The 25,343-nt window shown below is 51.7% G+C and overlaps 1 protein-coding gene across 3 annotated transcripts in view; it reads right to left on the bottom strand.

Moving 5' to 3' along the window:
• The window catches only part of NEK6 (NIMA related kinase 6), a 93,289-nt gene extending 79,149 nt beyond the window's left edge, over window positions 1–14,140 (bottom strand). Inside the window, exon 1 of one of the 3 annotated variants that reach the window (XM_077144457.1) lies at window positions 14,017–14,140. Coding sequence is in view for 2 of the 3 variants with exons in the window: in XM_077144439.1 (XP_077000554.1) it covers window positions 6,567–6,576 (10 nt within the window). In the remaining variant the exon portion in view is untranslated. Of the gene's footprint in view, window positions 1–6,566; window positions 6,967–14,016 lie in introns of those variants that run through there. The other 2 variants (XM_077144439.1, XM_077144449.1) reach the window with 2 other exon arrangements.
• Window positions 14,141–25,343: the final 11,203 nt, after the last annotated feature.

The raw sequence follows: 25,343 nt of genomic DNA, 5'->3' as shown, positions 1-25,343 counted from the left end.
TGGGAAAATAGCCTAGACTCACTAAACCTCCTTTTCCTGGTCTGCAAATTGGGAATAAGAGAACCAGCCTGCCTTGCAAAGTGACCAGGACGAGTGAATGCAATGAAATGTTGAAAACCACGGTCAGAGCGTAGCCCAAGATGGCCCCAAGGACCAGCCTTGGCAGCCCTTAGAGTGGTCAGCTGCGAGTCTCAGAAAAGCCCGAGAAAAACCCCACAATCCACCCAAGAAAACCACAGGAGCTTCTCGAAGATGTCTGGAGACAAAGCAAAGTCCGATAAGGCTGTGCCGGCCCCCCCGGGAGAGCCGGGTCCTCACACAACTGGCAGGATGTTAACTCCCTAATGACTGCCCTTCGAGGGAAGAAAGAGAGAGAGGGAAGTTTCACTCCACCAGGCAGCCCTGGGACACCCACTCTCCCACAGCACTTCCCCAAAAGATACTGCTCTCCCCACTTAATTATCTCCAACTCTCTTCTCACCAGTGACACTATACATATTTTTCTAGTTTCTCCTGTTTATGATCTCTCTCCCCCAGCTGGGAGGAGGGATTTTATCTCTGTTGTTCATTACTATATCTTAGAACAGGGCCTGACATAGTTGGATGAATGAATGACCAATGAAAGGTTGAATGAATGAATTCCAGGGGATCGAGAGGGGAGCTTCACGGCAGCCCAGAGGTGTCCTGAGCATCACAGGGGCTGTAACACTCTGGCTGTCACCCCACACGTGATCGTTTATTGTCCAAGAATGGCCACTGACCGTAGAATCCCTGTTACATTCCCGGTGCAGAATGGGGTCCCATACGCGTCGACCTCACCAACACACGAAAACTCCCCCAGGAGACAGGAGCTGATATTACCCCTTTGCTTTACAGATGAGAAAACTGAGGTTCTGGCAGGTAAGTGAAGTGCCAAGGAGACAGGCAAGCAAAAGGTAGAGGAGCGACTCGGATCCAGGTCTGCCCAGCCCTGCCGCCCCCCTCCTCCCTCTCTGGGCAAAGGAATGACCACCAGGCTGACTCCACCTTGGAGGAGAAAAGTGGGAGCCGGAGCCCCGGGGGCCTGCTCCCTGCTGAGAACGAGGGTGACTGCTCAGAGGCAGGAGCTGGCAGGCAGCAGCAGCCAGGGCCTGGCTCTCATCCCGTCCCCATGCGCACCCAGCAGGCAGTGAGGGCAGGAGGCTCAGCTAGGCGGCGACCCCAGCCACCCAGCTGTGCCTGGGATTGTGCAAAGGGCACTGGCTTTGGGCACGGCCAGGCCTGGGTTTGAATCTGAGCTTTCAAATGGTGTGGTTTCTGGCTTTGGACAAGAATCATCATTCTCCGAGTCTCAGTTATCTTCATCTGAAAAGTGGGTCAGCCCAGTGCTGTGGTGTAGGATTACCCAACGCAACACATCGTCAGCACATAGCCAGGTCCCTGGTGTACAACAATTACTAAGCAGCCATTCGTTTCCTCCTCCGAGCCTCCTTCAGTCATGTTTCCAAGAGTGGCCAGGATCCACACCCTGTGGCCACTGGGCTCCCCAATTTCAGGGTTGGGAGCGGTGTAGGTGGCTAATGGAATCCTAGCTCTCTGCCCGCCCTGACTCTGGAGCACCACTTGCCTAGCATTCTTCCTGAGTGAGCAGGTCAGCAATCTAACCTGGTCATTTGATTTCTGACCCTTGTCGCTCAGGGACAGGAAATCAGAGGGAGGGGATTTGTCGAGGCAATAACATCCGCTTACGGTGCGAGGGATTCAAATAGGGAGAGCATTTCCAAGAAGAGGTCAGGTCCACAGCGTGACCTTTGCACAAGGGGTCCAGGGCTGTGAGAGGGGTATGGGTGGGGAGGCGGGCCAGCTGCATCCCCGGGGCAGTGGTGTGTGGGCTACCTCTTCCACAGCAGACCTTCTCTTCCATACAAAACCTGGCACCGGAGCCCCATGCAGAGAACAGAGAAATGTGAGCCCGTGTGAGGCAGCTACAGCCCCTTCCTTTGCCGGCTTCATGCACACAGTGCAGCCTCTTAGAGCCCCACATTTGGGGTTTAATGCTCCACATTCACCACCTTGAAATTCTTAATCATTTTCTCTTTGGGTTTGTGGGTTTTGTTTTGTTTTTTAAGTGAAATTCAATGAAACAATGAGTATGTGCCAGAGTCTTGGAGCCTCGGGTCATATGCAGCCCTCCCACCTCCCCCTGCCCTCCAGCCACGGGAACTCGGCTGCCTGCCCCCACATCCAGCAACCCCTGCCACCCTCTGTCCTTGGGAGGGCCTGGGCACAGGCGTGGGGAGGGTTGGGGTCAATCGTACCCACAAATCGAGTCACAGGGTGGGGGCCCAGGTGCCAGCCAGTATCCCCAGACCCAAGGGAACATGGCACAAAACAGCAAATTAAAAACATCACGACAGGTAGAGAGCGGCCCCACAAATTATGTAACCAGCCCTGCGTCCCATTTACATGCCAATCTGCCCTCTCCACCTCGGGGTCCTCTAAGCCTCTGCAGAACGTGATTCAAAAGCCTTGGCTCTAGAAGACACCACTGGGCCTGAACCTTCACCTCCGCCCCGCCCCGAGAAGATCCTCAGACACTCAGACCCCTGCCCTGTGGGTCTTGACCTTTGATCCTCTCTGGCTGGTCGTTTTCTGCTGCCTTGTGTGCCAGGTCGTTTCAGGTGCTGGGAATGCAGCGACGACCGACCTTTCTCAGCTTCCACCCTCGAGGAGCTCCCGGATGCAGGTTAAGGAAGCAGACAGAAGGGAAGGAAACGCAGTCAGGAGACTAGAGCTCTGGCCCAGCAGGGAAGGAATGGCTGCTGCGGCTCCTGCAGCCAGCACATTCAGGACAGCCCCTGGAGCAGGGGCCTTGGAGACAAGCTGGAGTCCCCATCTGTAAATGGGGACATCCTGATCTAACTCACTGAGCTGCTGGAGACTGAATTGTCTCTGGTCTCTGGGAGTCCTAGGCGTGGCCATCAGGGCATCTGATTCCTCTGAGGGCACTCCCAGGAAAGGGTAAGGCAGAGGCAAAGGCTGGGAAGCACAGGACACAGTGCAGGGGAGAGTCTGCAGCGAATTCCTTTAACAACTGCAAGTCCAACCATGGAAAAAAAAGGCAGAGGTGTGGAGATTGGCATTTCCTGAGCACCTACTATGTGCCAGGCTATGGGAGGCTCATATACTTGGCCGGTCACCACTGCCCCCTTCCCACATCACAAGCTTCTGTGTGATCAGCCCCTCCTTAGGTAGTCATTCCTTGTCGTTTTCTGCTGCCCACCCCCATTTTAGAGCCATCACCTTCCTTTCCCACAATTTACAAAGTCCAGTTAGTACCATGGAAGGGGCAGACCGGGCAGGGGTGGGGGGACTTTTCTGACATTACCCCTTCCTGTTGGAGCAGACTGAGCAGAGCTGAGAGCCTAGATCGCCAAGTCGGGCCGACCTGGGTGTGACTCTGGGCCACTAGTTGTAGGGTCTGGGGTGGAAACTGCGGGTCTCAGTCTCCCATCTGTCATTGGGATGAATAAAAGTATCATCCTCAAGGGGTTGCCACGATGATTAAATGAAGTGATTGTCAGTGAAGGGTCTGGCACACAGCAAGTACTCGATTAATGCCAGCCATCGCTATTGTCACGAAACCTCAAAACATCAAATTAGAAGCCCGAGCCTCGCATGACGCTTCTCGGGATCTCGCGAATCCGCTCCATCCTCTCTAGCATCTGCCATGACTCCGCTCTAGACTCCACTCTCCCCCATTGTCATGTCGCATCAGCCCATAAATATTTAAGCAACATGTCATCAAATTATTATAACATATGATCTATAGCGCTGATGTGCTGCAGTTCTGCGCATTTGGGCTTCGTTTTCAGAATATCGAGACATAAAATATTTATGTATTTAGCCAACCACGAGATCTCACATTCTGTCTCAAAATGCTGGGTGGTGGCAAGACGCTGAACTGAGACACGATGTGTGAAGGGGATGCTTGTTCTCACGTCGGCTCCTGGGGCATCTGGATGGTTCCCGGTTCATTTCCGAGACGCCATCACGTGGCCCGTGAATGGGGGCTTATGACAGAAAGCAGAGGGTGGGGACCAAAAGACCCCATCACAACGGGGCGAGGGTTCAAGCCCTTAGGGTCTGTGCCATGGTTCATTTCTGCATCTCCAGGGGTCTGTGCATAGTAGGTACTCAGTAAATGTGCACCGAGAAATGAATTAATTCATCCGTACCCTGCTGCCCCACACCACAGGCTGGCACAGGGCTGGGCACACATGGGGGATGCGGTGATATTTTCTCTCCTGTTTCATTAAATCCCCAGTGCCTAGAACCGGTCAGGCACTTACGAGGCATTCGGGAAACACTGATGGATGAACAGCGATTGAAGGAATAAACGCGTGACCAGATAAATCGCTTAATTAGCTAAAAAATTAATGAGGGATAATGAGTCCCTGTCTGCTGACCCAAATTACACTGTGTAAGAAACTCCTTCGGAGAAATCAAGTCTCTCCAGTTACCCTTAGCGGGTAGGAAAAGGGTGTTTTCTGGGTAATTACATATCTCGATTGCTAACATTAGCACATCACAGCGACCAAATGTCCCCGAATTTTCAGCACTGCGCAATTTCAAAGATGCCGCCCCACAAGCACTTCATGTTATCAGGAGCTTCTCACACACCAGCGACCGAAGAAGGGTTTCGAACCGCCTCTCCCGCCCCCAAACGGCACCGCAGCACTTTTACAGAGCACTGTCCATCTGGGAGTTTGTAAACCGTGGTCACCATGTGCCTACCCTCTGGATGACTGATAGCTGAAGACACGGGATACCACAAAAGCATGCTCAAATGAAAACTATCTATGGCTTGGAGTCTAAGTATTTTCTGTTCATGTTTCCCCAGGAAGGTGAGTAAGGGACCGCGTTGATTCCTGTGTGTTTCTCCCAGAGGCCAGCACGGAGGCTGGTCCTAAAGTGGTGCTCGGCAGCTTCGTGCTGACGCGCCGTGAAAACTGGGCACGAGTCTTACTCATCAGTGACCCCAGCGCCCAGTCCAGCACTCTCTGAGCCTGTCACCCCTCAGGACAAACCGCAGAATGCTTCCCAAATGCTGCCCTGTCACCATCAGGCTGGCTCTAAGGCGGTCCCCACCCTTGTTACAGTCTCTGCCCAGACAAAAACCCAGTCCTCATTTCCTCTTCGGCTAGCTGAGGAGGAGGTTGGCATTTAAAACAAACACAAAGGCCACTGAAATTCCTGGGGGAAGCAAACAAAGGAAATGCACACACAGACACAGGGCTGGGAATGCCAAGTCCACACTTGTGATTCCGCTGTAACCAAATGCAGCCGGGCTCACCGGACCCATCAAACCCAGGGTGTGGGATCCCTCTCCCCGGCTCCCTGTCTGCCTGCCGTGTGGTGCCCAGTGGTCCCGCCATCTGGACACCCACCCCGGTGGCCCGCCAAGACCATACCAGCTGGAGAACTATTCTCTCTTTCAATCCTGGGATTCCCTGTTTGCTGGACCAGTTCATTTGCCAAACAGAGGTGGCTTGGAAGGATTAGCCCCTTGCCTTCTCAAAGCAATTATACAAAAGATGTATTCTTTAAACAAAAAGCATGCTCCACACAAAAATGCAGCTTTAAGATATGAACCCTGGTACCCATTCCCCAAGCCCCTCCATAGACATTCAGCAGCTACTTCTGCAGAAAAGCAGCAAAGGAAGGAGACCCATATAACTCTGGCATGTGCAAGCCCTTCTGGGTTACGTTTTGGCAACCAAGTTCCTCCTACTTGGAGCAATTTGCAGTTGAGTCCTTTCTCTAGAAACTTCCTCTTCATCGAGGAGGGTCAGTTGGGTGCAACCCAGTTACTCAATGAACAGTAGGAGGAGGGAGGAGGGTGGAGGGGCCGTTGCTGCCAGCAAAGCCTGCTAACTGATTAGTTAACTCCATATAAACATTCTCCAAGGATCCTGCCACTTGCCCACATAAAACTTCCCATTTGCCCAATAAATACTGAGCACCTACTGTATGCCAAGCATGATCTGGGCACATTTCAAGTCCCTGTCCTCAGGAAGCTTACTTTCAGTCTGGGAGGCCAATAACACATATATGATGTCAGGGAAAGGTAAGCGCCATGAAGAAAACTAAAGCCTACCCAGGGAATAGAGAGTGAAGGGACAAGAGGGGCTGACTAATAGGGAGAGGATGACAGCGTCTCTCTGGAGAAGTGATGTTGCAGAGCCTTGCATGAAGTCTAGAAGAAAGTCATGTGAATATCAGGGGAAAAGAATTTCAGAAAAAGGGGATGGTAAGTGCAAAGGTCCTGAGGTGGAGTATGTTTGGTATGTCTGAGGAAAGGAAAGGCAGCTAGAGTTGTTGGCACAGAGTGAGCCAGGGGGAAACTACTGAGAAGTGAAGCTGGAGAAGCAGCAGGGCCCCACCTCTTAAAGACCAAACCTTGCCCAGAGCCTGAGGGCCTCAGCAGCCTCCCCTCCTGCCGATCGCCGGTGTTTTTTGTGGCTGAGCCTCCCTGGCCCTTTCTCAGGCACCAGATAAACAATTGACGCTCCCAGCAATGGTACCTTCCCACATGCTATTCCTTCCGGCCACCTGGGAGGTCCTCTTCCAGGTGTGCGACTGGCCATCCCCTGTGCTAGCTCCTGGCCTAATCGGTCCTTCCGGAGGTCCTTCCAGCCGCTGCCCTCCTCTGCCAGACCCGCACGCTGCAGGTTTCCTCACAGCACTTACGCTGAAGGCAATTAAGCACCACGAACCCTGGACTCTGCATCTGTTTCCTCGTCTATAAATCGGGCATGACAGTTCCTACCCCACAGAACCGCCGGGAGGATGAAGGGCGTGAATCCATGGAAAGGGGTCAGAATAGCACCTGGCACCTGGTACCCACGGAGGAGCTGCTGAAGGGACTAAAGGCTGACGAGGCAGCAGGAGGTTCCTGGCTTCACAGTGTCCCAGGCCTGTCCGCAGCGCAGGGCCCTCGTCCTGAACCCCGTGCCCTGTCCCACACCTCCCCACTCACCCACTCACCCTGCACCCCAGCCCTCTCAGGCCTCCCAGCTTCCAAACGCCCTGCCTGGGACACGCCCGTGCCCTCTCCCTGCCCAGCACACCTCACATCTCCCTCTAGGCTGGCTCAGATGCCCCTCACTCTTGGAAGCCATGCCCCCCCCCCCGTTTCCCCAGAGACGACTGCTGCAAATTGTTCACAAACACCTCCGAGGTGGGCATGACCCAAACTCTGTTCCCACCCAGCAGGGAGAGGCCAAGGCACAGCTTTGCCGGCTCCCGACACAAAGCCAGACCCAAAACGTTGGAACACATTTCATGAATGAATGAATGAACGAACGAACAAACGCGTATGTGATGCGCCACATTCCAGCCAGCACAGGCGTGTCTGGTTAACCAACTGGAGTCCACTCGGCCTGAAGGACCAGCGTGGCAGGACTCCAACCACAAGGCACACAGGCCTTGCCGCCGCCTCTCTCTGGGCCTCAGTATCTCCACGTGTAAACGGAGAGGCTTTCATACTTTTCTTTTTTTAGGCATCAGAACCTTTTCTTAAATTAACTCCTATGCAAAACCTCCTTATGTAAAACAGGTAACAGGAGAAGCACTTGGCCGTATTCGTAGGGGCCTTGCAGGGAAGACTGTGACCCCAGGCCCCATTCTTTTCAGATTTCTCATCGTCAAGTTTGATTTTTAAGGCAAATCATGCCGAACTGTGCCTGAGAATCAAGGGCCACGAGCCTGGGGTCACTCCTGCGTTTTTCCAGACACATTCGCCCGGCGGGGGAGGGGGAGACACTGGATTCTGAGCCCCCCCGGAGCCTCCGGCGCCCTCTCCCCAGTACACCAACCGGGGCGGGGTCTCAGGTGCGATACCCGTCTAAAGAGCCGGGCACAGTTCCAGCAGGGGCTGCCGCAGGAAGGGCGGCCCCTTCCGAAGGCCAAGGATCTCTCTTCTCTTCCTCGGGGAAAACCAGCCGGTTGAGGGAACCCCAAATGACTCAGGAGGGGGCGCAGGGCACACACAGACCCCCTCAGGCCTGGCCGATGGGGGCTCCTGGGGGAAGGGAGTCTCGTGCTCACTTCTGACCAGGAATTGGCTGCCCCGTCGCCCGAGTCTGTGACAGCCGCTGCTGTCAGCACAGACCACGGATGGGGCCAACGCTGTGTAAATAATTAACAAAACACCTGCCTCGCTTAATAAAACACCACGGCTGGCGCAGCTCTCGTGGCCTCCCGAGACTCTCCCAACTCCGAGAGGCGGCACCAAAAACGTCTGAAGGCTCGCTTTCCTCACCACGTGGGGCTGGGAGGGGAGGAAAGCACAATACCTGTTTCCTGAGACACCTCAGGGCCATCCTGACATGTAAATCTTGCCTCTCTCCAACCTGTCTCCTTCCACCCCATTTGGGAGTCATGGGCATAGAAAAGAGCTTCAGCAGCACCCGGCTGGGGGCGGGGCGGGGCGGGCACCAACACCTCCTCTCAGCCCTGGGCAAGGGCACTGCAAACCCTCGGGGCACATTCTTCCTGCCTGTGTGACTCTGGGCAAGTCCTTGGTAATTAAAACCTCCAGGGGTGACCCTCAAGCGCCTCCCAGGTGCCACCCACATGTTGAGCACTTCCTGAGCATTATTTTCATTGCATTCTCCCCCAAGTCTTAGCAGGTCATCATCCCAACCCTGTTTTCCAGATGAGGGGAGTGAGGCCCAGAGAGCTAAAGTGACTTGCTCAGAAATGTCAGGTCTGGAACTCAAAGCTTGTCTTCAAGCTTTGATTGTGGTTGCGAGTCCTCCCCTCTCTGGGCCTCAGTTTCCATTTGGCCGAGAATCTGTCCAACTCCCATAGCCTGTCCATCCCAGTCCGCTGAAATGCCACGGGTCCCTCTCGAGCCCAGTGCTCCTGGAGCATGCTCTCCTCTGCACTGACAGCCTACTGAGTTCCCCGTTGGCAGCAGGCATGATCAGGGCTGAAGAGCCTTTTAAAGTATTATCTACTTGCAGATCACTTCCCAATAATTCCCAGTTTCAAAGACCTTGTGGACAATCAGGGACGAAAGAGGGCAGGCTCTGGGGAAAGGCAGCGTGAACAATCCCAGCCCTGCTGCTCGCCCGCAGGGACGTTATATCTGAGAGACTAACCTCGGCACCTCAGCTACGACTTGGGCACAGGGGAGTTCTTCAATGGATTTCTGTTCCTTGGGGTCGAGCATTGCCCCCCCTTCCTCACAGCACCCCCTGCCCCCCACCCCCAGCCTCAGGGTCCAACAACGAGGGTAAAATGCAGCACTGCAGGCTCCCAGCAGCTACTCCCCTCCCCTCCCTTGTCAGAATTCCTTCACACTCTATGGAATTCTTGCATAAAGCCCTCTTTCTCTTTTTCTATGAGGTCACCATCACGCAGATGTCTAAAAGAAAGAACGGCTCCATGTGAATCAAGACAGTTGGAACCGAATGCATTTCGGATCACGGCCAGTCGCGCCACCTTTCAACTCCAATCACCTCCCCTCATTCACCTCCCATATGGAGTCAGCTCGGGGGGTGAGCCGGGTTTCGTGGGATGCTAGGATCCTACCAGTGGATGCCAAGGAGGCTTGGCTAGAAGTCTGGTGCCTTTGCAACCAGACCACCCGAGAAGGCGCCTGTGGAAAAATCCAGAATTGGAGACAACAGTGCCAGCCTGGAACTAACCTGGGGCCTGTGTATGTGGGTCTGTTTCCATACAAGCAAATCCCATTAGAGAGACAGATGTCAAAATGCTAGATCACATTCCAATTTCAAGTTCCCCTATTTAACGTCACAGGAAATTACACCATCGACTGATCTGCCCCAAAGTCGGCTTCTCTGTCTGGGAGTCAAGCCTGAGATCGCCACTTCTCAGGTTTGGCCAAAGGAAGACACTGAGCGGTGTGGGCGCCACTCAACTCAGATGGCAAGGGGTGAAGTCACTGGCCTAATTTTCTCTTTTTAAGCTAAATTTTCCCAAAAAGCTATCTTGCCACTACCCAAAAGTCGGAAATGAAAAGATAGCCACAAATCAAGGAGCCACTAAGGCCCCCACAGTCTGCCCCTGGTTGGCGGCCAAGTCTAACTACCCACTGCCCGCTCATTTTAAAGCAATTTCACAGACACCCAGGAGGCACCTAGACCACCCCAATGACTGCCTTCTCTCCAAGAAGCACCCTTGCTCCCAGAGCTCTGTGTTCCCACTGCTGCCAGATACGATGGCCTAGGAAAGTTCTGTATGGCATGTGTGCACTACTTCCTAAGAATGATGTCAGCAAAAAAAAAAAAAAAAAAAAAAACCGATAAAAATGTGGAAGCAAGGACTATTTTTACCACCCCAAATCACAGACCAGACGGAAGAGAAATCCATCAATGCCAGAAATGTGGCTGAGCCTTTGCACAAGATCTATTATTTCACACCTTAAATTAACGCATCTCAAAGCAATTTGCAAATGTTCATCAATTTGCAGAACATGCTTGGAAGGGAGAGAAATACCTTTTCCTTTCAACACCAAAGGAAACTTGCAGAGGCACAACACAACCCAAACCACACAGGTGCTCACACACAAACACAAGCATTCCTTTCAAGTTCAGTGAAGTATAAACCGTGATCTAAATGGAAACATGAATAAAAGAGACAGTTATCCGACTGAAATGACAAGTGACAAGAGGCCTATGTAAAAATGATCATGTTTTCAGCTACTCAGATTTGAGCATCAGACCCTTTGGAGAGAACTTTTATCCTCGGGGTCAGAACTCTGGGCCCTTCCTCTGAGCAGTGTTTGCTTTCACCACACACACAAACCTAGAGGAGCCAACCTCTACTTGAGCCCAGATGGCCCATCTGGGGACTCCTCTCTCCACCCTCTAAGGTCTTTGCTTGTCCTGTCCCAAGAAAAGGAAGGGAATATTTTTCTCTTTTTGACAATTGTTTTGACACTTCCCTTATGAAACGGATCCTTGGCACACTGAAAGGAAATAAAAATGTAAACCACAGCCCTTTCTAGCTGATAGCTCTGGCCTGGTCATCTGTACCAGAGGTCTAAGAGTGGACAAGGAAGGAGAGCAGCGCCTTCGGGAGGGGGCAATCAGCCCTGTAGAGACCTGGCATGCCTTAACCCATTTGGCTTTTCAGCACAGGAGAGGTGAAAGGCTGGACAAATACAGCCAGACTTGGTTTGAGGTTAAGAATCTCAACTCTGGGGCGGGCCACGATGGCTCAACAGGCAGAGTTCTCGCCTGCCATGCCAGAGACCCGGGTTAGATTCCCGGTGTCTGCCCATGCCAAAAAAAAAACAACAACAAGAATCTCACCTCTGGAGCCAAGGTTGTGTGTTCCAATCCTGACTTTGCCACTTACCAGTTTATAACCCAAACCAAGTTTCTTAACCTCTCTGAGTCTTCGCCTTCCCAGCTGTGAAATCAGGGTAATGATACCAGACCTTAGCACCAGGCCAAGCACACAGTATAAGCAAATGCTACTTTCCAGGTGCCGTGGAAAGACTACGAGCTGTGCCCAGACAAGCCTGGGTTCAAATCCAGGCTCGAGCACATGATCTTCGGCACAATGTTTAATCTCTCTGTACCCCAGTTTTCTCATCTGTAAAATGTAGATAAAAACTCCTGAGCAGTGCAACAGTGGCTCAGTGGCAGAATTCTCCATGCTGGAGACCCGAGCTCGATTCCCAGAACCTGCCCATGCGAAAAAAAAAAAAAGGAAAAGAAAAAAACTCCTGCCTTCCAGTGAGAATTAAATGAACAGAAGTGTGTAAAAGCATTCTGCACAGAGTCTGCTTATGTTAAGAAGTCAAATGTCATGTCTCCCGTGCAATGGAAAGATAGTGGGCTGTGAAGTCAGGTAGGCAGCTTGGGATTCTGTTCCCACCTCTTCTCAGCTGTCCCAGGATAAGGCTTGACTTCCCTGAGCCTCAGTTTCCCCATGCATAAAATCAAAAGCCATTTTCTGCAGCAACACCTCCCAAAGACCACCAGGAGGGTTCACAGCGCCAAGAGCATTTCCTGGCACACAGTAGGTGCTCCATAAACATGCGCGCCCATCCGCTTCTCCTTTCTTATTCAAACCCAGCAGCAATGTGATCTGGCAAAGCCAGGAGCTCCTTTTCTTGAAAACTGAATGGCCCTAAACCCAGATCAACATGGGCTGGTTCTTATGCCTGAGATTTTATTTGGGGGAGACAGAAACTACTTTTTAGTCATTTCCGAAGCAGACGGGAAGGCAGAGGCTGATAAACCACAGGGACCATTTTAAATCCTAGGCCTTTTCTTCTGGGAAGTTAGGCAAGAACCTTCCCAAATGTTTGCCCGTGGGGCTTTCTGCCAGGGAGTGACTCATTCCACAGCTCCCCACAGGCGCATTTTATTTGGGGGTGGGGGATCAAGGGAGGGCTTGGCCTTGATGGGGAAGAGGGGGGCAGTGTTTCCAGCGAGCCCAAAAGGTATTTTTCTTTTTCATTTTTCAGAACAAAAAAGAAAAAGAATGTGGGTCTTTTTTTGTTTCCTTCCAGGTTTTGTTTGTCTAAAATAAGACGTTCAAAGTTCATTTGGTGAATTTGCTGTGCTGGGAGCAGGCGCTCCCAGCCGGCTCTGCGTCCCTTTCAATGAAATTCTTCTTCCATTAGCGACGCGTTTTTTAAATGCGCCTCCAAGGTTTGCCTGTGCCTACACTGAGCTCCTGAGAGGACATTTTCCCCTTGAAAAGGCAAGTTGAATTTCGAAAATTCAGAGGAACTAGGAAGCCCAAAAGTTTTCAGTTTGCTTTAAAGCAATTAAGACTTCCGACTGCAAAGATTTCAACAATTATAAAGCACAAAAAACTTGTCCATCAAAACCACAAGGACAGACCTTGGAAGATAGTGTCCCAAGCCTGCTGTGATGATTTTGTTCCTGTCTTGGGGGCTCACACTCGGAGCCCAGGTTTGAAACAAATCAGTCAAACTAAGACCTATCTGCTTAGGAAAACAGGCAGAGAGACACCCACAGATACACAGACAAGTGCCTTGTCTTTCCAGGGTCAGAGCCCCAGGTCTGGGGCATGGGTTAAAACCCAGGTGGGTGGGAGAGAGCCAAGCACAAAGCCAGGAGACTGAAAAGGGTGTTCAGGAAGAACTATGCACAAGCCCTCCAGTGCCAGGCCCAGGGGCTCTGACCAGCCCAACACATCCCGTGCCCAGCCTGCGTCCTGCAACCCTACTGGAGCAGCTGTCCAGGGGCCTTGCCCAGGAAGGCCCACCTCCCCCTGCCCAGCTGGGCTCTGTGGGTCTGTCCTTTGGTCCCTCCTTCACCAAACGAGGCCCATGCCAGGCCTGCTCTACACATAGGCCTGGCAGGCGCCAACAGGGGCCCTCACCCCCCGACAATAAACACACTCCCATATGCCTGCACACAGATTACGCATTCACATCCACATAAATACACCTTTCTCTTCAAGGGCTCATAAATTGCCTGCAGATACCACACATACACATGTACACACGCACATACTCCCTGAGACCCACACAAACTCGGTCACAAAAACTAAATGAGGTCACACGTGACAGGCTTGGCATCCTTGGCACACAGCAAACACTCAAATGGATAAACGGGAGTGATGCACTTCCTAACACTCATTCACATCAAACACACACACACACACTCACACAACCCAGAAACTTGATGTGCACACGTACAAACTCCAGCACAAGCAAGCACACACTCCAGCAAACACACACCCCAAGGGACAGATGGACACAAGCCGCCCACGCACGCCTGGCCGCACACCGACTCAGGCACACTCGGACTCGCACGTTCACACGCGCACCCCCATTCTCACGCAGACACACCCTCCCCCTCTCCCGAGCGGAGCCTCGGGCACGCGCGTGTGCACGCGCACTACACTCAACTCGAGTGTGGGGGTGACGGCCCCGCGGCCCGGTCCCCGTGTCCTCCCCGACTCGCGCCCAGCCCCGGCCCGGCCCCGGCCGGACCCGGGCCCCAGGCCACTCACCGGTGCGCGGGCGGGCTCGGCTGCCCGGCGGGAGGATCCGCGAGCTGACCCGCCGGCGGCCGGCCGGAGCGGTGGGTCCCACACGAGTTGGCAGCGCAGCGGCCGCACGCTCGTCCGCTGGGTTCCGCCGCCGCCTGCGCGTCCCCGCGCGCGCGTCCCCGCCCCTCCCGGCCGCGGGGCCGCGCCGCCCCCTGCGCTCGCGCGCGCTGCCGCCACGCAGGCTCCGGGGGGCGCCCGGGTTACTCCGTTACCGCGTCGGGACCCCTCGACTCCTCCCCGAGCTCTTTGGACGGAGAGTAAGCCTCTCAACCAAACCCCTTCCCCATTTCACAGATGGGGAAACTGAGGCCCACGCTCACACAGAAAGGCAGGCCCAGCATCTTCGCCCTTTCTGCGAGCTCTGGACACTTAACAAGAGAGTCTGCAGCCAGCCCACCCGTGAACCCCTCCCACGTGTACCTTGGGTCTCTCGTCGCCTCGCACTGGCCCCATCACAGCCCTGATCAAACTGAAAGTGGCCAAGAACAAGCATTTATTGTGCGCCTGTTGAATGTGAGCTCTGAAAGTAGGTTCCAAGGGTTCTGCCCCCGCCCGCCATGGGCCTCCTCTGCAGCGCCTCACCTCTTGTGGACCCCAGGACCAGCCGGAGCCACTGTACAGAAGTTTGTGCAAGAAATGGAAGATTCTACTAGTGAATGCTTAACACTCCTTTCTAAGGACAGGGAGCCTCCTGGGGCCCAAAGGGGACAGCTTGGTTCCCTGTTTTACTTACTGGGGAACACCCCCTCCCCCAAACCCCCCTCACCATGAAGACCCTCCTGGTGGGGACAGTTCCTGTTTTCAAACTTGCTGCTTCTCCATATATAAAACCATGCTCTGTCCCCCAGGAGGGCCAGATCCGGGGGTCAACCCTGTCCCCTTGACCGCTACCTGGCCTGGTCACAGCCCTGGGCTGGGCATGGGGTAGATGTCTACCCAGTGAGCAGATGTACTTCCACAGACCACGGCCTGGAACAGTGACAGCACCTGAACATCCACCCTGTGCCAGGCTCCCTACTGCAGTGTGGTCAGTCCCACAGCTGCCCCGTGAAGGCTTCAGGAGGTGACAGTCGTGCCCATTTTACAGACAGGGTAAATGAGGCTTAGAAGAGCAAATTTCCTTGCCCAAAGTCACCCAGCTGGTAGGCAGTTGAGCTGGAAAGTAGACCACAGACTGTGTAGTTCCAGTGCACTCCAGCAGGGTGGTGGTCTAACCTCTGAGCAGTCCTGCCTTGTGGGCACCAAGGCTCGGGGCTGCTGGTACAAGAAAAGCCTGGGCAGCAGGCCCAGTTCCCGCCTCTGACCAAAGAAAATGGAGATGTCACAAATCAACAGGGAGGGCGTGGCTCATTCTGCAAATTGTTTAGCTATTTAGTCGGGGATCCATTTACAGCCTCACCTCACATAATTATGCACCGTAATAATTGTCAGATAGATTGAAGAGTTAAATATAAGAAACACGCAAAATATAACAGAAAACACAAGTTCTGAGGCAATGTGTTGCAGGGTTCCTAGTGGGATCGGCCATTTTCATGCAGCAAACGCTGGTTCATTCATTCACTCAACGCATAGCTACTAGCACCTTCTATGGGCCAGGTAGTTTTTTAGACACTGGGGATACAGCAGTGAACAAAATACAGCCCCAACTCTCTTGGAGCGTCAGTCTGGGTAGGGGGAGAAAAGTAAACAACCAGAACTATCTAGCTTGTCGGGGATGGTAAGTTCTGGGGAGAAAATAAAGTAGAGAAGAGCTCAGTGAGTCCAGAGGTGCTTTTTGATGGAGGGTGTTTGGAGATGGCCTCTCTGCTGAGGTGGCACTTAAGCAGAGGCCTATGGCAGGGGGTAGCGGCAGGGTTTGAAGGAAGCGACTCCAGGTCTACTGTGTGTTGGGCAGGTCCAAACCTTTAGGGTTTCATCTTAGAAGGAGACTTTGGGTGCACACCAAACCAAAGAGAAAGACACTCCCCCCACCCCCCACCCCCGACCCACACATATCTGCATAACACCCTACCATTTTGGGGGTGGTGGTGGTGGTGCTTGGTCCAGAAATCTAACCCAGGTCTCCCACACAGAAGGCAAGCATTTTACCACTGAACCACCTGTGCACCCTACCCTACCATTTTTAAAGCCCATCCCTGGCCTCGTAGCATCCCTGTAACTGGTGCCCATAATATCTTCATTTTCTGGTTGCGGAGGGTCACAGAGGTCAAGCCATGCCACCCAGGTCCCACTGCCAGCCACCAGGAGAGGCGGGTCCGGCTGGAGGAGACCCTATGTCTTGGGCTGGAGCTTCCCCCCTCCTGCTGCATTGTGGGTAATGATGAGGCCCTCCCCATCCCCTGTCGTCCCCTCTCCTTGGGCTTTATTTCAGGAGTGGGAGAGGGCGGAGCATTCTCTGTAGGCTTCTAGAGAGAGTGGGACACAGTGGCAGGCTGGGGGGTGGGGGAGAAGAAAAGTCCCCACCCCATTTTCCTGGCCTTCCTTTTCCTTGCATTCCACTTCCTCACCTCTGGCCTGGGGTCTGCTCAGACATTCCCATCCCTAGTGGCAGGCTGGGGGAAAAAATCAGGTTAAATTCTGCCCAGAGAGCCCCCAAATTCCCTGCAGTAGCCCCACTCCCCAGGCTAGGGTGAGGGAAAGAGCACGATGCAACCGGAGCCCCATTCAACTTTTGTTTTTAACTCAAAGAATTTTTTAGTGAGTTCCAAAATGAGTCACTGCAAAGAGGTGCTTCACAAAATGACTCCCAGAATCAGAACTGACACCAGGCCTGAGATGCTGCCTCCCGTGGGGGCATTTGAGAGTCTGTTCTGGGAGAGAGGCTTTCTCTGTTCACCCCAGCAGTTTCAGGATTAAACCTGTGTCGTTTCACTATGTCTCTGCGTTAGAGGAAGAGAAACTAGGGCTTGCTGGGCTTGGCCACCATGCCTGGTTCCGTGTGAGGCTCTGGATTCTCCCAGCATCCCTTTGACAATGGGATCATGGAGGAGACTCAGAAGTAAAGTGGATGGAAATGGTCAGAATCTCAATCCTGCCCAAAGCCAAGACTGTCACCAGTGTTCTGGGGAGAGGGGAGAGAAGGAGAAGAGGAGAAGCATGAAGAACAGTTATCATTACTTTCCTTTGAAGGCCTTTTTTATCTAAAAAAGTCTGCTTGCAGCTTCCAGATGATGGGATTTTGGGGAGAGGGACCATAGTCCCAGTTTGCCCTAGGAAATCTCATTTGCTCGTGATTTCCAGCATAATTATTAACAGCAACCCCCTTTCACTCTGAAAGTGTCTTGTTTTGAATGATCAATTTAAAGGTTGTATGTAAAGATCACTGAACTGGGGGAGTCTTTGTTTATATTGAGGTGAAATGCACATAACATAAAATTAACCATTTTAAAGTGAACAATTCAGTGGCATTTAGGACCTTCTCAATGTTGCACAACCTCCAGGGGCAATCCATTTTTTACTTTGTGCCAAGGACGTAATCACAGCCTCTTATCTGCTAGGCCCTTCTCCTCACCCTGAGGTCTGCGTATCAAGCTAAGAACCTCCCCAAGGGTGTATGGGGCTCGAGTCACATTTTCGTGAGGAGCAAACCCAGATAGTTTGTGGACAGATCCAGGAAGCTCCTGGGGAAAGAGTCAAGGCTGTGAGTCCCTCCCTCCACCCCTGGCGCTGCCGTTCCCTCCCTGCATGACCCTGAGCCGAGTTTCTAACAAAATGGGAGGATGGTCTCCGAGAGCCTTGCCAACCTTGGCTTTCTAGGGTTTCCGTTTTCCCAGTGCACCCTGGAGACTCAAACCGACCATTTCGGTGAGGACTGACCATTTCCGTGAGGACTGGGGAGTCAGGAAACATCAGTCCTCTCCATGTCATTGAAGTGTTTCACTTTTTAAAATAACAAACTGCATTTGTAGCTATTTCTACTTCTTAAAATGTTTATTTAATTTCTTATTTGAGTAGGTGATACTTGCCCAACAGTTTAAATTTCAAAATGTGTAGAAGGTTACATGCTGAAAAATTTCCTTTTCACCCCTGCTTCCAGCTACCTTGTTTCCCTCCTGGGAGAAACCACTGTTGCCAAATTCATTCTGTGTCCAGACACAAAAACTGTCGTTTGTGTGAGTGTGTATACATCTATGTATGTGTGCGTGCATATAGACATTTTTCTTATTTTTGTTTTGCACCATCCACATTGCTGAACCCTTTGCATTTTCTTCACTTGTTGAAGACCATTTTCTATCACGCTATAAAGAGCTACTTCCTTTTTTATGGCTGTATAGTATTCCATAATATTCTGTAATATTTCCTCCACATTTAGAAAATACCTACTGGGTATACAGTTCTCAGTATTGTGGGGGTAACAAGTTTGAGCGATGGCTCCTGCCCTCAAGGGCTTACAGTCTGGCCAGGGGACAAGAAAAATAAAAAACCTTGGAGGAGCAAGAAAGAGCAATTTCCCCAATGGCCTCCATTCTTATTTGTGAGATTTGGTTTTGGGACTAATTTATTTTGATTCTGAGTCCCAGCCATCTGCAGAGATGTGGAAAGAGCCCAGACATGGGTTTTTCTGAGACCTGAAAACCCAGTTCTGCCTCTCTTTCACCACACAAGTTGGGGCAATCCGCTTCCCCATTCTGGGCCTCAGTTTCCTCCACGGGGCAGTCAGCCTGTCTGGCAAGATTCAGGTGGTGGCATGAGGTTGTATTCCTGGAGGTACTCATTGAAGAGTTAAATGCTGTGCCCTGGGGATTGGAGGATCTTGGGACGCCTAGGCGAGGCTCTGAGGAGAGGCACACTTCTGTCAGCCGCTCTTCCTGCCCGGAGGGAAGCGTTTTGTAAGCCTTCATGCTTTGCTGATCCAGCAAAACTGTTATCTCCTCCCTGCTTTGGCAGCCCCAGCCGCCAGCTCTGAGCCTTTGTTACCGGCTGGACAGTGGAGATCCCGCACCCAGGAGGCCCTGGAATATGGAAGGAACGCCACTCAAATTAAGGCAGGGGGTACCTTTTCATCATTCCAACTGCTTGGGACCTGTGCTGTGCCCCCGCGGGGTCCCCGCGCCCCCAACACTTGCTGTTTCAACTGACAGATTCCAATCCTCCTGCCTCTCCAAGAGCACCGAGAACCGTGCTGGCCCCTTCCACACATGTTCCCTTCACTGTCCCCATTTTACAGAAGAGGAAACTGAGACTCAAACAATAAAGGGGTGGCTGCTATGTCGGCCCCCACCGGGGACACTCAAGACCCTTGCACGCCACCATCAAGGAGATGGCGTTAGGGGCTGCCTAGGGCCAGCGAACATGGAGGCAGAGACGGGAGTCTCTTAGGAAGTTTCACAAGCTCACAAAACACGGAGGGTTTGCTCCCTCCTTGCTTTCTGGACACTCGTTCTCGCCTGATATTGAGCTAAACGAGGGCTGCCTGGCTGTGGTCTCGTCTCTCTCTTCTGGGGCTGAGAAGGTGATGGATTTGTCTCCCGAACCCACCCAGAGCCTGACACAGGTGAGACACCACTTTCGTGGCATGACCAAGACGTCCCTGTGTGCCCAGGATGGTCCTGGGTTTTGCCTGCCTAAACATCCCAGCAAAGCGAATTAACGATTGTGTCCCCTCTTACACCCTCACCCTGGGTTAGACAATAAATCCTATGGCCAGCCTTTTATTCATATCAGATGAAGCAATAACTAGCCCAGTGATTAAATAAAGGAAGGAAGAGACCATTTTGAGCCCGTGCTTACGTGTCAGGCATTAAGTTATGCGTTTAGATGGCCCACGCATCAGCTCGGTCAGGTGGATGTGGCAAAAGTCGCTCACCTTTACAAACGACCGCAGCTTCTTTACTTCTCCAGCCCCTCTTCCCTAAGAGGGTTTAGCAAAGGCCATTGCTCTTTGCTCCCCGGCCTGGAAGCTCAGAGCAGCTGAAAGGGGAGGGGAGGCCTGCATTTCTGTTTCCAGCTCCGGCAGAAGCCGAGCCTCCTACCCCCGTCCGTCTGGGTCTACCTCCCTCTTGCCTGCACCGGTTGGCCGTCTCAGGTTTCCGAAAGCCTGTGTTCCCAGAAGAGGCATTAAGGATGGAGGAACGCAGACTCGTGTGTGACATGCTGAAGGGGCTGTGAGGAGAAGCGGTCTGGGGGAGAGCCTCCCCACCTCCCGCGGCCGGCCAGCTGCAGCCCGGCCCAGCCCCCACTGGAGGGGAAGTGAAAGGAAGCGGAAAGGAATCCAATCCAGCGGGCCCTCAGAGGAGTTCCTGTGCTGGTAGGTTAAGAATTCTTGGTGGGGAAGGGTGGGGGGTCCTTAGCACTCAGACCACGTGGAGAATGGAAGAGGGGTAGTTAGTTTGGGGGCTTGGAGAAAATGGGGACCAGGCTCCCAGTACAAGAACACATGTTGGTGTGGAGGGAAGGGGATGGATATTTACCGCACAGCTTCTACTGCCGTGTGGGCTTCATAAAAGTGTCCTTACCTGCATAACCAGCTGTAATCCCTGCTCCCGCCTGAAGACCAGTTGCAGCTGGGAATCACATCCCACCCCCACCCCCCAAAAATGCAACAAGCAAATGCATGAGATTTTAAAGAATGATCCAACACAAATCCAAATCCCGCACTGCTGAAAAGCAAAGCAGCTCTTTGCTGAGGTTCTTCCGGGACTAAAACAGCGCATTCCGTAGAAAAATGTCCTCGAGCCACCTCGAGACATCACTCCTTTTCTCCAGAGCCTACCCTCGTGGCCCCTACTCAAGTCTCTCCTCGGCCACACCCCCCATCTCTGTCTCTCCATCCTGATTCCCGCATCTCCACGCCTCACCAAGAGGGCTATGGATTCCAGGTTCCTCAGAACAGTCTTGGTTTATGGCTGATGCTTAGGGATCGTGCCCCCTCTCAGGCTCAAAAGTGTCCTGGGAGGGCAGTAAACACATATGGTGACCCTCCTCGCTCCACACCAAGCTCCCACTTTGGTAAGTTTGCAAACCAAGTACACCCCTTAGAAGGTAAGGGAGGAGGAAGGCTCTTCCACTGCCACTTTTTCTCATTTATTCCATGCAATATTGACCTACGAAATCAATTCCCCATTCTATAGGTGAGGAAACAAAGGCCAAAGCTGAGCTGCAAATTCAGCTTGGTCTGAGCCCCAAGCCCTCGTTGCCCATGATAGCAGGTCACAGTGGCTGGCAGGAGCAGATTGGCTTGGCACACCCTTAATTTCCAGAGGAGAAAACAACAGGTTCCCAGAGAAGGGTTGCGCCTTCCTCAAGGTCACACAGTACATAACCAGCAAAGCTAGTTTATAAGAACCAGGTTCCTTATTCCCAAAACATTCCCTGAGCAGACAGGAAGCCTCAGTGCCACCAGCAGTCAGGGCCGGGGTGAAAGCCAGGGTACCAGTGTCTCTACCTGCCACTGCTACTGTCTATCTGCCACCACTGTTGGCCCCACCCATACAGCTGAGTCTCTGCTTCAGTTTTCCTGCCCAACAGGTTCTCTCGAGCCCCTTCTCCTTGCCTACTTGGCCAGGCCCTCTTGCAGGAGAATGGAGCCTGGACCCACACTCCCAGGCAACAGTCCTGCCCCAGGTAGATGTGTGTGTAGAGTCCTATCCCAGAAAATTCCCACTGCAGTGTCTCCTCGTCTGGGTCAGCAGTATGGAATGCCTAATTATGTTGTCCAAGCTTAGTTTTTGGCCTTCAAGACCCTCTCTGTCCTCATCTCCAACCCCTGCCCTACTTGTATGTTATGCTCCAGATATACTGTTTGGGGTGTACAGTGTTTTCTGTGGTCATCAGGGCTCCTCACAGGCTGTTTCCCCTGCTTGGAATGCCCTTTCTTTCTACCTGTTTGAAGAACTCCTATTCATCTGTCAGGGCCCAAATCAAACGTCCCTTACCAGGGCAGTAATAATCATGCTATCTATCCCTATCCCCAGGGCCATCCCAGCACCCAAGCAAGGTGGGCTTTGGTGGGGGTGGCAGGACAGATAAAGCATGGTGATTCCTGGTCAGTGGTCCCCAGTGGTTCACCCAGGGGTTCTAGCACTCTGGGCACATATCCTTTTCCTTGGAACGGGGCTCCCAGGAGCTGGGAGAGGAATCAGGACCCTGTGGAGAGCTGGGAAACCTTCTAATAGCTCCAGTTCCTTCATATGGCTCTGGCAATGACGTGTGCTCTTGTAGTGCCTCATCCCTTCCACCTGATGAGAATCGGACCCACTTTGCAGGTGAAGAAAGCAAAGTGCAGAGAGGTGAGGAAACTTGGTCAAGGTCTTATAGCAAGTCAATGATGGAACTGGGATTTGAACTCAGGTCTGACTCTAAGGTCTTTGCTCTTTCTATGCAGTCTCTTAGAATCCCGGGCAGCCCTGCTTGGGGCTAGGACCTTCTTATCACAGGTTCTCCTGCCAGACCCACCAGACCTCAGTTCGGGTCCGTGAGGAGTTGAGGAACACAGGTTTACTCCATATGCCTGCACAGATCTCTGGCCCCTTCTCAGGCCTCCAATTCCAACCTGACCTTTGGCTGCTCTTGGTTGTTAATTCCAGATAAGAATGCTAGGAAGGAGTTGTCTGACAGATTTGGGACTTTCCAAGACAAACTAAAAAGAGAAAGCACAAATGTTCCCCCCCCCACACACACACACAGGGTCACAGTAGCACTGATTGCATAGAAGGTCCTGTCTAACCCAGATACTACCCACGTGCCTGACCCTTCGAGGTTCTCGAGGGGACTTCACGATCTAGTGGAAACAACCCCAAGCCTCTTTCATGAGGTCTGGTTTCAAATCCTAGCCCGAATGCTTAACTTGTCCTGTGACGCTGGCAAGCCACTTTACTTTTTTTGACCCTTACTGACTTCATCTATAAATTAAGGAGTCGTTGGACAAAATCAATGGGATAATATACACCAAGCACCCCGCGTTGGTGTTCCTCCAGAAACAGGGATTGAATCGGAGTCTAAAACTTTCCACCCTTCTCCAGAGACAGTCCCAGCTCCCCTTCCCTGCCCATCTTGGTAGCCAGCAGGATCCTTGGGTAATATCGCCATGTCCTCTTGCCCTGACATAACCTGGTTTGAACTTCATGCCCTGTGGGTGGGGAAAGCACAGTCTCCTCTTTCCTCTGCTGTCTGGAATCTTCTCCCTCCAAGACCGCATGGGAGGAAGTGAGCCTCTTTTACAAGAAAGTGTTGTGCAGGAGAAAGTCCCAGTCCTCTGAAAACCATAGAAATCTGAGTCCTGCCACCTCGTCCCCCACGTGGTTTGGATGAACACGTTTCAGAACTTTTTTCAGGACGAACACTTTTCAGAACTTGGCTGAGCTGCAAAGCCAGAGCATGAACATTCCGATTTAAAGTCACACCAAATATCTACAAATTTTTTTCTTTTTAGTTCTTTTTCTGGATTGATGCAAATGTTCTGAGAGGCGATAGTGGTGATGAATATACAACTATGTGATGATATTGTGAGTTATTGTTTATATACCAAGAATGGAATGATCACATGGTAAGAATGTTCGTGTTTGTATGTTTAAAAAAAAAATTTTTTTTTTAAAGTTGCACCAAATGATCCGCCACTGGTCTTTTAAATGGTCAGCTCTCCTGTGTATATTGTAAATAGGTCTCACTTTAGAGAAGAATTTTTAATGACACCAAACTTCTCAGAAGCGTCAGTGATGCCAAATAAGGCATCATTGCGTGACTGTGGGAAAACAGTCTACTTGGGTCTACCTGAAGCCACGCCACATGTTCAAAAGCCACCCGAGCAGGCATTTCAAGCAGACACATCTACCTTGAGTTTCATTTTTCATGAAGCCAGTCTCATCTATGACTGACAGGAGAAGCTTATTATACCACTTCCCAATCTGAGAAACTGAGGCCCACAAGACAGAAGAGGCTCTCATCCTAGCTCCAACACGGATTTAGGGTTGAACTGGACTGGAGTGACCTCTCCTGTGGCCTCTCCCGGTGCCCCCTGTGCTCTCAAATCTCAAGGCAGTGTATAACCTTTCCTCCAGCTCAGAAAGGGTTCCCCCAATGGTTTCCCTTCTCTGGGTTCCCTGTAACCAATAGGATGAAGTCCCAACTCCTCAGTATAAGTCCAAGGTAGTTTGGGTTTGGTCTCTGACGTCTTCAGCCCTAAGTGTCGGCATTTCCCTGTGTTCATAGGACACCCCCCCACCACTACCCCAAGTATGACTTGCAATCATTTTGCCCATGTCAACCCCTCTTCCCCAGAGCCTTTGATGAGGATGGGGGTGGTAGCGGCATGGCGACAGAAGTTGTAAACAGTAGAGTATGCACCAGGGCCAGAACTAGGATGGGTAAGGAGCCAGGGTGCAAGATGTAAGGAGGCGGTTCTTCAGTGAGTTAAACATGAAGTTGCCATACGACCCAACAATTCCACCTCTAGGAATATACCCAAAAGAGGCAAAAACACATGTTCACTCTTTCGTTGCTCGGGTGTGGCCTCTCTCTCTCAGACAACACAACAAGCAAATTCACCGCCCTCCCCCTCTCTACGTGGGGCATGACTTGCAGGGGTGTAAACCTCCCTGGCAATGTGGGACAGAAATCCTAGAATGAGCTGAGACTCAGCACCAAGAAAACCTTCTCGACCAAAAGGGGGAAGAGTGAAATGAGATGAAATAAAGTGTCAATGACTGAGAGATTCCAAACAGAGTCAAGAGGTTATCCTGGAGGTTATTCTTACGCATTAAATAGATATCACCTCTTTAGTTAAGGTGTAATGGAGAGGCTGGAGGGAACTGCCTGAAAATGTGGAGCTGTATTCCAGTAGCCATGTTTCTTGAAGATGATTGTATAATGATATAGCTTTCACAATGTGACTGTGTGATTGTGAAAACCTTGTGTCTAATTCTGCTGTTACCTATGGTGTGGACAGATGAGTAACACATATGGATTAAAAATAAATAAATAATAGGGGGAACAAATGTTAAACTAAATTTAGTAGATTGAAATGCTGGTGATCAATGAAAGGGAGTGGTAAGGGGTATAGAAAAAAATAGGGGAAACAAAGACTAAAATATATTGGGTAGATGGAAATACAACAGTCAATGAGAGGGAGGGGTAAGGTGTATGGTATGTATGAGTGTTTTTCTTTTTTCTTTTTATTTCTTTTTCTGAATTGATGCAAATGTTCTAAGAAATGATCATGGTGATGAATATACAACTATGTGATGATATTGTGAGTTATTGATTATATACCAAGAATGGAATGATCATATGGTAAAAATGTTTGTGTTTATTTGTTGTTATGTTTTAAAAAAATAAAAGAATTTTAAAAAAAA

The sequence above is a fragment of the Tamandua tetradactyla genome, chromosome 2 (genome assembly GCF_023851605.1).
Source record: "Tamandua tetradactyla isolate mTamTet1 chromosome 2, mTamTet1.pri, whole genome shotgun sequence".
Lineage (NCBI taxonomy): Eukaryota > Metazoa > Chordata > Mammalia > Pilosa > Myrmecophagidae > Tamandua > Tamandua tetradactyla.
Note: the sequence above shows the minus strand (reverse complement) of the source record. Positions and strands in the feature narration are given on the sequence as shown.